This window comes from Marmota marmota, unplaced genomic scaffold (genome assembly GCF_001458135.2).
Source record: "Marmota marmota marmota unplaced genomic scaffold, marMar, whole genome shotgun sequence".
Classification (NCBI taxonomy): Eukaryota; Metazoa; Chordata; class Mammalia; order Rodentia; family Sciuridae; genus Marmota; species Marmota marmota.
The window spans coordinates 23,431,058-23,441,924 of record NW_025999982.1 but is presented as its reverse complement, the minus strand read 5'-3'; the positions used below and the strand labels follow the sequence as shown (position 1 = coordinate 23,441,924).

Below are 10,867 nucleotides of genomic sequence, written 5' to 3'. Positions count from 1 at the left end.
CTGATATACTAGCTTCTCCATCTCTACTTATTGTTTTTTCAGTATGTCTTCATTTTAAATTTAAAAATTTGTTGATATTCATGTGAAAACTAGAAAAATAATTATAATCAAAATAAGCATTTCAATTTAATCAGCAATTGATTTACATAAGTAACACTATAATTCCTGTGGTCTGCATAATACGTTCAGGAAAAACATGGTATAATGTTACATCATTGTAGAAAAAATAATTTGCATTGATCTGTCTGTTGTCAGACTTAATTAGTGATATGTTTATATGTAATATTAGAAATGATACAGAAGTTTGACAAGCATACTAAAATCATATTTTATGCAAGGTAACAAAGGGAAATGTATTCCCAAAAAAGTTATGCAGAAAAATATTTTATGTTGCTTCAGTTTTTACAAGATTAAAATTAAGTAATTCTTACTTCCTTAGTCCTAACGAACTCAACTCAAGTGTCTAATTGTCAGTCAGTCACTGAAGCTAGTGGCTACAATACTGCATAGTGCAGGTATAAAAATGAGAAAGACTAGAGCCAAAAGGCTTAGTTTTTATCCCATTTCTCTTTTATTTGATAAAACCTTCAAGGTTTAGAACTTAGATGTGAGTCACTTATTTTTTTTTGTATCCTTATTTAATATAAAACAGTGCAAAAAGTGTAAATGGTTGGAAGTTCTATATAAGACTTTTTGGAATATATAATGACCCATTCTAGCAGACATGGGTCAAACTCTAGAAATCTACAGTTCTAAAAAACAATTATCATCAGCTTTATCTCTTTAAAGAATGTCATTTAAACAGCAAAATGCTGATAATAGTTTAACTGGCTTTCAAAAACACTTTTAAATATGTAAAGGATGTGTGGCACAAAACTTACAAATGATAAAAACATAAAGGATATTTTTTACTGAAAGTTTCTTATAGCCAGCTAATTCTCAGAGAAGACCTTTGTTGATTTTTGCCGAACTCTTGTATCTGTGGCCAATCTATGGTTGCAATTTGACCAAGATTTTACAAATGGAGTTGCATCCCAATCTGCTAATTCCTTCCCCAATAAATTTATTGTCATTAAATCAGATATGTGATCTATTGTTAAACTATTTCTCACCCTTGTACAAATTATATTCATCAAACTGAAACCTCTTTCAGCTTCAGCATTATTGACTGCGATAGTGCTAACTATCTTCTTAGCTTTTTGTATAGTTGTAGGAATTGAAACATTATCTGATTTTATATTATTATTTATAAATTCCTGAAAATCATTCAAATCAATTTTGTATTTTAAAATTTCACACAAATGAGATAATTTTTTTTCACCAGCTGTCCATGGTAAAGTCATTTCTTCATAAGGCCATGTGGAAGGTTCTAGCAAATCAAAATAATTAAAAATACTTTCATCATGGTTTCTATCAGAAAAAAGGCGTAAGTTCATGTGTTGAATTATATTTTCTAGCAACATATTCCTAGGAAGAGCATTAAACTTATTATTCTTACTAAATGGAATATCTCTAAACTTCTCTGACTTAATCAGATCTTCAACCTGTGATTCATATTTTCCAGTATCAATTTTTAAATTTTCCAAAGCTCTTATGGTTCGTTTGATCAATTTTTGTGCTTTCTGAATATTAGTTGCTCTTGACTGTAATGCAGTTGAAAGCAGGGAAAATTCTTCAAGAATGTCAATCATCAAAGCAAGGTCTTGTAAAAAATTAGTATTAGCTAATCTCTCTGCCAAACCAGAATAAGAATTAGAAAAATGCATATATAATACAGGATATGCATGCCATACAGCAGTAGCAGCTTGTAAACTACATGCAGCCCATCTTGGTCCCATTACCCAACCAATTTTAATAATTTCAATTTCAAGGTCTTTAGCTACAGATCCTATTAGCTTGGTTTGATTTGTATTAGATTGATGATAAAGAGAATAAATTTTATCAAGAAATATCTTAAAATGATTAACTTGTTTTATTTCAGATACTGAATCATCAAGTGACAATTGCAATCGATGGTTTAAACAGTTCCACATAATGATTTCAGGAAATTTTTCTAACAATTTTGTACCTATACCAGACTCTCTTCCCAGTATCAGGTTAGCACCATCAGAACAAAATGCAATTAAATTTGCTTTCAAATATTCATTTGTAAAGCCATAATCATTTAAAGTAGTCAATAATGTATTTAAAATGTACTCTGCTGTGGTTGATACTAATTCTTTTAAAGCAACAAATAATGTAACAGGTGCAGGAGCTGACTGAATTGCGCACTGGAGATAAATCACAAGGGTGCTTTTCTTTGAAACTGTAGATGCCTCATCAATTATGATACAGATTTTGGCTTTCTCTTCAATGATATTCTTAAATATCTTCATCTTCATTTCTTTTGCAATATGTTCTGCTATTCTTGTTGCACTGTAGCGGGTATTTAAACAATTGACCTCTCCATTTTTCTCCTGTAATTCTATTGCCCCTTCAATATCAGATAAAGGTCTATTATGTTTTACTAAACTGTAAACAGTATTGAAAACTTTTACAGTAGCATCAATATTTTTATTATTTTGTTTAGGCACTATATTAGAAATGGAATCATTAACCGATTCCTTTATTAAATCTTGAATTTTACCATGAGCTTTAGATATATCATGCTCCCTAATTTTTTTCCGCAAAGAAGCTTGTCTGGTAGTTTTATTACTGCCATTAGGGGTTACTAAATATGAAATCCATTCCTTGGATACATGGACATGCTTTTCTGCTTTCGATCCCAAATGCCGAACTGTTGAACAATCCTTACATCCTAATTTACCTTCTTTAATTTCAAGCCACTTATACTGTTCTGTAAACATAAACGCTTGTTTTTCATTCCAACAATCTGGAAGCATAAGATTATCTATTTCTTCCTTTGATGAACATGATGGCTTTTGTTCAATGATTGGTTGTTCAATACATTCTAAATTTGGTTCCTTTGACTTAGACAGTCCACAATGATTTTTGTTCCTATCATTACTTTCTGTGTCTGTTTTAGCCTTCTTCACATTTAAAAAGTGCAAGATGTCACCCTGTCGTTTTGGCATTTTAGGGAATAGAACCTGAAAAATAATTTTACATGTATAAGTAAAATTCATGATAACATTTGAAAGGCTAATGTAAAATGTTCTCTTAGTAATTTATTTAAATAATTTTAAAAATAAAATTTAAACTAAAATGCTTACCTTGATGTTCAGTTTTACCTATAACTTCAATGTCACTTGCTATTTCTTGAAAAATCCACTATCAGATTTTAAAAAACGTCTATTGCCAACAACAGTATCACAAAATCTGACTATGAATGTTTCATTATGATCCAATTCAGTCAGAAACACAGGTCACATGATTTGCAAATGAGTGTAATCCAATATGAAGAGTGGGTGGTATTTTCATTTACAAAAATGAATAAGATGAAAATGAAACAATGAAGACATATATTAGACTTCCATTCATTTTTCAATGACAACATCAAATCTTTGCTGAATTAACAGTTTTCAATATCACAAGGCAATTTCCTCAATTTGTTGTGCTACACACATTTTAGCAGTTAAGAAGAGTCATATCACATTCTGAAATTTAATCTGGATTAACATTTTATCTTTTGAGTTTAGACCACCAACAAATAACAAATCAAGCCCTGATTTCTATTTTCCCAATTACCATGAGGTAAATACTCCTTTTTTGTGGTACCAGCACACTACCTAGTGTGGCATTTCTATCCAACAGACACAACAGATGCAAATAACTTCAAGTATACAGATGCTAGGATATGATGAGTTTGAGTATTAGGTTAAATGTAATGATAATGTATACCATATATTTATATACTTTAATTTTGAATAACGGCTATGTTTATAATCAACTCACGAAATTCCATAAAAATCTAACAATAGATTCTTATAATACAGTTCAAGGACCTCCAGCACACTATTACACTTACTAGAAGAACTGAAACAGAAATATAATGTGCTTACATCACTATGGTGCATGTTAGACTCTTCATCATCACCACAAACCAGATCAATGTATTCAAGAACAGGTCTCGACAGTCCTTCCTAAAAAAGAGAGTGGTAAATTTATGTCATTAACAATCAATTAAACTCACATTTACAATCAGTGGGGAGTTTTTGTTTGTTTTAGTTAAAATTTGCAAAAATTACTCTGAATAAGAAATCTTGCAAATGGCATAGAATAAACAGAAACAAAAGAGGCACAGGAAAAAGAGAGTAAATAAATATGTAATAATGACAAAAGCCAGCCACAAAGAGCTTAAATGTACACAGAGGAATAAAGCCATGTGGCTTCCTTTCGGAATGGGCAACAGTACAGAGAGAGTATTAAAAAAGACATGGATTTAATAGTACAGCATTTTAAAACTGGAACAGTTATCAATAATGTCTGAGATACCTTAAACTCAATGATTCTTCCCCCCCATTTTTTTTTGGTTGTAGATGGATAAAATACTTTTATTTTATTTATTTATTTTTATGTGATGCTGAGGATCAAACCTAATGCTTCACCCATGCTAGGCAAGTGCTCTACCACTGAGCTACAACCCCAGCCAAAATTCATGAATTTCTTCACCCACACTACCCCTAAACTGTTAAACATCAAACTAATTTTTTCTATCCTTTCTTTACATACACAATACTTTCCTTCATAGATGAGGCCATAAATACCTCAGGTTAAAATATTAGACTTTATCCAAGGACAAAAGATCAACAAATAATGTTAAGATAGGAATATTATGAGAACTCTGTTTCAAGAAGATTGATCATATAGAAGAGTACTGAGCAAATACAAGTAAGATAATCCAAATAATCAATCCAGGAAAAGGCTAATATGGTACTAAAGTAAGGTGATGGCAAGGAGAACAATGAGGAAATATACATTTTGTTCTAAAGGCATACTATAGTTCAATAAAATTTATATCAAAGATAAGAGCTCTTTTTGTATTCCCCAATCAATTTTGTCATTCCTTTATTTCAGTATATTACGTTTAATTTGGGGCTGAATACTTAGCAGACCACAAAAAGGATGCTGTGACACAATGTAGAATAAAATCTAGGGGGGTGAAAAAAATCAAGATTTATATGAAACAACTAAGAAATAAAAATCAGAATATCAAGAAATAACATATTAACATTCTTTTCTGTATCTGTATAACCCTCAAGCAAAGAACTAAATCCAGCAGCATATAATCCGTAATAGATAGTACTATAAAAAATATTTTTAAAAAAGAAAAAAAGCATATCCTAGTGGACTATAGGATGGTATTACAGAATAAAGTAATAGATTCTGTATCTAAATGCATTTTAAAATAGAATTAAAGTCAATTGTCTTTTTCTTGGCACCATTTAAATGCAACAGGAGGTTGCATGTAGAGCACTCATTCAGCATGCTTTGAGGTCCTGGGTTAGATCCCCACACAAAAAATAATAGTGACAATAATAATAATGCACAAATACAACAGGAATTTTTTTTAAGTACTTTCTGATATGCAATTTCCTTTACAGCATATCATTTATTTCCCATCTGAAGCCATCAAGCCTTTGATCCTCTATTTGGAACAGGATAAAATATGAGGTTCTCATCTATTCAAGACTTTTTTTGCGAAGACGCAAATGATTCTCTACATTTAAAACACATCAACCCTCCATATCCATGGGTTCCATATCTATGGATTCAACCAACCATGGATTGATAATATTTTTCATAAAATAAAACTTTTTTAATCAAAAAGTGTCCACACCAAACACATAAAGATTTTTTTCTTATCATTATTCCCCATACAATGTAACAACTACTTACATAGAATTTACATTGTATTTGTTATTATTTGAAATCTAGAGATGATTTATACCTATAGGAGATTGTGCAGAGGTTATAGGGGAATACTAGGACATTTTACATAAAGGGTTTGAGCATTCACAGATATTGGTATTAGAGAGGAGCCTAAGAACAATCCCCCACATAAGCTCAGTCATATATAAGCTCAGTCAGAACTTAAAATATAATTATTCTTCAGGGTATTACACAAACTTACACCTATTTATTTTTCAACCTTAATTGTAGATTGCTTTTGTGTTTCTCAAGTAAGGCAGACAGATCATAAAGATGATGTGTGTCATTCCTACTGAGAATTGCACAAAACATTATCAAGATCATACCATCCCAATCACTCTTGGGATAGTCAGGAAAAATCAAAATTATTTTTCCTAAAGACCCATGACATCCTCTTTCCAACTTTTTTCAGTACAAAACAAAACTATGACTCTTCGATTTCCAGTTACATCACTTAACTAATCACAAAAGTGAAGAGTAAGCATACAACTTCTCATGGTACCCTCAAATTTATAAAGGTTCTAAGTATCAAGACTAGAACACCATATTCACTATTCACGTATTTCAAGAAAGAATGCCAGGGCTAGGGTTGTGGCTCAGTGGCACAGCACTTGCCTAACATGTATGAGGCACTGGGTTCGATCCCCAGCACCACATAAAAAATAAAAATACTGTGTTCATCTATAACTAAAAAAATTATTTTAAAAGAATGCCAAAGATGGGCTGGGGTTGTAGCTCTGTGGTAGAGTGCTTGCCTAGCACAGGCATTGGGTTTGATCCTCAGCACCATATAAAAATAAATAAATAAAAGATTTGTGTTCATCTACAACTGAAAAATTATATTATTAAAAATGCCAAAGATATGATTTTGTGAACACTTTCTACATAAATCTTATAGAACAAACAATAATGTTAACTACATAATTTTCAGGGAGCAAATTTTGTTTGACTTAAAAAAATAAGTGACTTCCAAAGTCAACCTAAACTACAGCCACTAAAAACACACAAACATTAGACAGGCACTCTATTATAAAGAAAACTATACAGACTTAATACCAAACTAACTGATCACATAACTCAGTAAAAGAACAGTTTTGAGGCAGAACTGTTTTTAGGTAGCTGAGATACTATGATAAGCAAAGCCTTTGTAAAACTTTAATAGCACTGAATGAAAATCATCCCACAATATTTATGGCATTTCCTTCCATTTTCCAAATCAATGCTTTATTAAGTGTGTTCAGAGATTCAAATGTCCTGAACTTGTTTAAAAAACAGAGATTCCTAAGCCCGACTTTGAATTTCTTTCTGACTCAGTAAATCTGGAGTTGGGCTCAGGAATTTGAAAGTTTCTACTTCCTAACACTTGAAAACTACTGCCTGTGGCAAAGGACGAAAACAGAAAAGATAGCATGCTCCTGGTGATGCAGGATTCATTATGTGCAATTGTTGCACTATGCTGTAACATGATGATCTCAGAGGTTAGTGAAGTCCTCAAGCTGAGTTCCTACACACCTTGTTTTCCACCTCTCTGCCATTAGCCCTCCCTCCTAGTCCTGTGTGTCACCTTTGAGAAGGCATTCTTGCCCCCATTTAAAATCACACAGTCTGTAAGTTTACAGAGACCAAAATTTTGTCTAGAGTAATCATAAAATGGATCCAAATGAGGGCATCGGAGGCCTCATTAAGAGCCCAACACGTTCAATAGGCCATGCTCTTTGTGATGGCTATTGTGGTGGCTCAGATACCTTTCCTGGTAAACTCCTTAATCCTACACCATGTCCCACAGTGTCCACCACCCAGAAGACATCCTTACTATTCGTTGAATGATGAATGACCAGGTCAGTAGAACTGCATAATGGCTTACACAGTCTTTTACTCTCGGAAAAGCCCGATTATCAGTAACTACTTACACTAACAAACTGAATGTCATCTTCGTTTTCATCCGTTGTTGATTCAGATGCCTCAGGCCCAGCTGGAGGAGCAGATTCTATTATCTACAAAAATAAGCCAAAACATGCTTATCTATTCAGCCACACACTTGTAGGGAGAGATTTTTCCAAAAAGGACGATTGAGACAAAAGCTTGGACGGAAACTGAGCACAAACGCACGCAAACGCCACGAAGAACTGAGTCGAGGGAGCTCGGTTTTGCTAAGGCGTCGTGCAGCTGTAGTGAATGGCCCTCGAAAAGGAGTGACCAGCGCTCAGAAGGTCCCCACCTACTCCAGGAGCAGGGATGCAAGCTCGCTACCCAAGGGCAATCCTGACTTCAGCCGTCGCTGGGCTCCCGGGGCAGAGCGGCGGCAGCAGGAACTCGGGGCCAGTTCAGGGGCCGGGGGCGGCCGGGCGGCCATTGTTGCCGCAGGTTCCGGGCGCACGCAAGCAGCAGGCCCGAAGGCCCCGCTCCGCCCTAGATGCTGAGGCGCAGCGCCCCGAGGCTGCGGCCGAGCACAGGCCTCAACCCACCAATCTCGAAACCCTCCGCGGTTCGGCTCCCAGAACGCGAAGGCCCAAGGCTCTGCTACTCACCTCCGACCCTGGGTCTCCCATTTCTCCAACGGCTTGACAGCACCACCACTACTGCTGTCCCTGCCGCCGCCGCGACTTCCCTTCCCANTAAAAACTACAACTATTTCATTCCAAAAGAGAGTATGGGGAAGGATTCTCTATAGCTTTAAGCAGAGTCACTGTAAAAACTTAACAGCTACAGATAAAAATCACCCAAAATACACCACATGCTGTTTTTCCCACATCAAAGCTTTATCGTGTTCAGAGAGCCAAATGTCCTGAACTTGTTCAAAAATGGAGATTCCTAAGCCCGACTTTCAATTTCTTTTTGACTCAGTAAATCTGGAGTTGGGCTCAAGAATTTGAAAGTTTCTACTTCCTAACACTTGAAAACTACTGCCTGTGGCAAAGGACAAAAACAGAAAAGATAGCACGCTCCTGGTGATGCAGGATTCATTATGTGCAATTGTTGCACTATGCTGTAACATGATGATCTCAGAGGTTAGTGAAGTCCTCAAGCTGAGTTCCTACACACCTTGTTTTCCACCTCTCTGCCATTAGCCCTCCCTCCTAGTCCTGTGTGTCACCTTTGAGAAGGCATTCTTGCCCCCATTTAAAATCACACAGTCTGTAAGTTTACAGAGACCAAAATTTTGTCTAGAGTAATCATAAAATGGATCCAAATGAGGGCATCGGAGGCCTCATTAAGAGCCCAATACGTTCAATAGGCCATGCTCTTTGTGATGGCTATTGTGGTGGCTCAGATACCTTTCCTGGTAAGCTCCTTATCCTACACCATATCCCAAGTGTCCACCACCCAGAAGACATCCTTACTATTCGTTGAATGAAAAGCCCGATTATCAGTAGCTACTTACACTAACAAACTGAATGTCATCTTCGTTTTCATCCGTTGTTGATTCAGATGCCTCAGGCCCAGCTGGAGGAGCAGATTCTATTATCTACAAAAATAAGCCAAAACATGCTTATCTATTCAGCCACACACTTGTAGGGAGAGATTTTTCCAAAAAGGACGATTGAGACAAAAGCTTGGACGGAAACTGAGCACAAACGCACGCAAACGCCACGAAGAACTGAGTCGAGGGAGCTCGGTTTTGCTAAGGCGTCGTGCAGCTGTAGTGAATGGCCCTCGAAAAGGAGTGACCAGCGCTCAGAAGGTCCCCACCTACTCCAGGAGCAGGGATGCAAGCTCGCTACCCAAGGGCAATCCTGACTTCAGCCGTCGCTGGGCTCCCGGGGCAGAGCGGCGGCAGCAGGAACTCGGGGCCAGTTCAGGGGCCGGGGGCGGCCGGGCGGCCATTGTTGCCGCAGGTTCCGGGCGCACGCAAGCAGCAGGCCCGAAGGCCCCGCTCCGCCCTAGATGCTGAGGCGCAGCGCCCCGAGGCTGCGGCCGAGCACAGGCCTCAACCCACCAATCTCGAAACCCTCCGCGGTTCGGCTCCCAGAACGCGAAGGCCCAAGGCTCTGCTACTCACCTCCGACCCTGGGTCTCCCATTTCTCCAACGGCTTGACAGCACCACCACTACTGCTGTCCCTGCCGCCGCCGCGACTTCCCTTCCCACCTTGCACCGCCTCAAGGCACCACCACTTGCCACAGCGTTATCTCTAACGGGAACTCGGGTCAAGCTCAACCAGGTGCAAAACCGCCAGAGAAGGAGGAGCGGCCCTCCCTGGCCCGCTATCTCCGGAGCCTCTGGCTCTCCTTCCCCGCACCTCGCAGGATGCTGGGAATTGTAGTTAAGCGTGGGCGCCGAGTGGGAAAGGACCTTGGGCTTCTGCGCTTGCGCCCCCTCTTTGCTGCTCCTCTCAGAGGGAATGGCTGAGGGGTTGGTGGGGGAGTTTTGTTTTGTTTTTACGGACATGTTTGGTCTATATAAAGATAAACGTGATTAAAATACTTCTTCGTTGTTTGTTCAGATATTGCCTTAGCAAAATTATGGCCCACCTTTTTCAATATTACCACAAAATTTTAGTAAATAGATGAAATTTATGAAAACAAATTTTAACTGAGAACATTCTTTTTAAAACTTTTTCCCCCCTAGCCTTAATAGCCTAGGGCCACTTCTAGTTGATAATTCTGTAGCTTCAGAAATCACCTTTGAGATTTTGACCATGGCTTACAATGAGCAAACTCATACAACTGAGGAACTATGGGACATCTCCGCATACAAAGGATAAGACAGCATGATTGTAAGATTTTAAGAAAGTGTAGAAATAGGTGAAATAGGAATGAGGCAATTTTATTTATTTATTTATTTATTTATTTATTTATTTATTTTAGTTATACATTGGCACAGTATCTTTATTTTTGTTTACTTATTTTTATGTGGTGCTAAGGATCGAACCCAGTGCCTCACATTTGTGAGGCAAGCGCTCTGCCATTGAGCCACAACCCCAGCCCGAATGAGGAAATTTTTAATGTTTTAGTAGATTCAATTTGATTAGGACTGTGTGCAAAAGGTTTGATGTT

At 37.1% G+C, this 10,867-nt stretch overlaps 1 protein-coding gene across 5 annotated transcripts; it reads right to left on the bottom strand.

The window, feature by feature from the left end:
• Nucleotides 1–548: 548 nt before the first annotated feature.
• Kiaa1586 (KIAA1586 ortholog) lies at nt 549–10,133 on the bottom strand. 5 transcript variants are annotated; one of them, XM_048805580.1, is made up of 5 exons: nt 9,918–10,133; nt 8,400–8,445; nt 7,782–7,865; nt 4,002–4,082; nt 549–3,089 (listed from the first exon to the last, which is right to left on the bottom strand). In XM_048805580.1, exons 2-5 carry the CDS (start codon nt 8,418–8,420, stop codon nt 933–935), a joined length of 2,343 nt encoding a protein of 780 aa, XP_048661537.1. In that variant the 5' UTR covers nt 8,421–8,445; nt 9,918–10,133; the 3' UTR covers nt 549–932. The 5 variants fall into 5 exon arrangements, with proteins under 5 accessions (XP_048661537.1, XP_015343366.1, XP_015343364.1 ...); XM_015487880.2 differs by lacking the exons at nt 7,782–7,865; nt 8,400–8,445 and adding exons at nt 3,213–3,322; nt 9,254–9,337 and having other exon boundaries at nt 9,872–10,132; XM_015487878.2 differs by lacking the exons at nt 7,782–7,865; nt 8,400–8,445 and adding an exon at nt 9,254–9,337 and having other exon boundaries at nt 9,872–10,133.
• Nucleotides 10,134–10,867: the final 734 nt, after the last annotated feature.

Coding starts and splice junctions, on each gene's coding strand:
- Kiaa1586 (XM_015487878.2), bottom strand. CDS start 9,892: ATGGGAGACCCAGGGTCGGAG. Junction 9,338..9,871: donor TGGGAGACCCAGGGTCGGAG/GTGAGTAGCAGA, acceptor TTATTTTTGTAG/ATAATAGAATCTGCTCCTCC. Junction 4,083..9,253: donor ATGACATTCAGTTTGTTAGT/GTAAGTAGCTAC, acceptor TCTCTTTTTTAG/GAAGGACTGTCGAGACCTGT.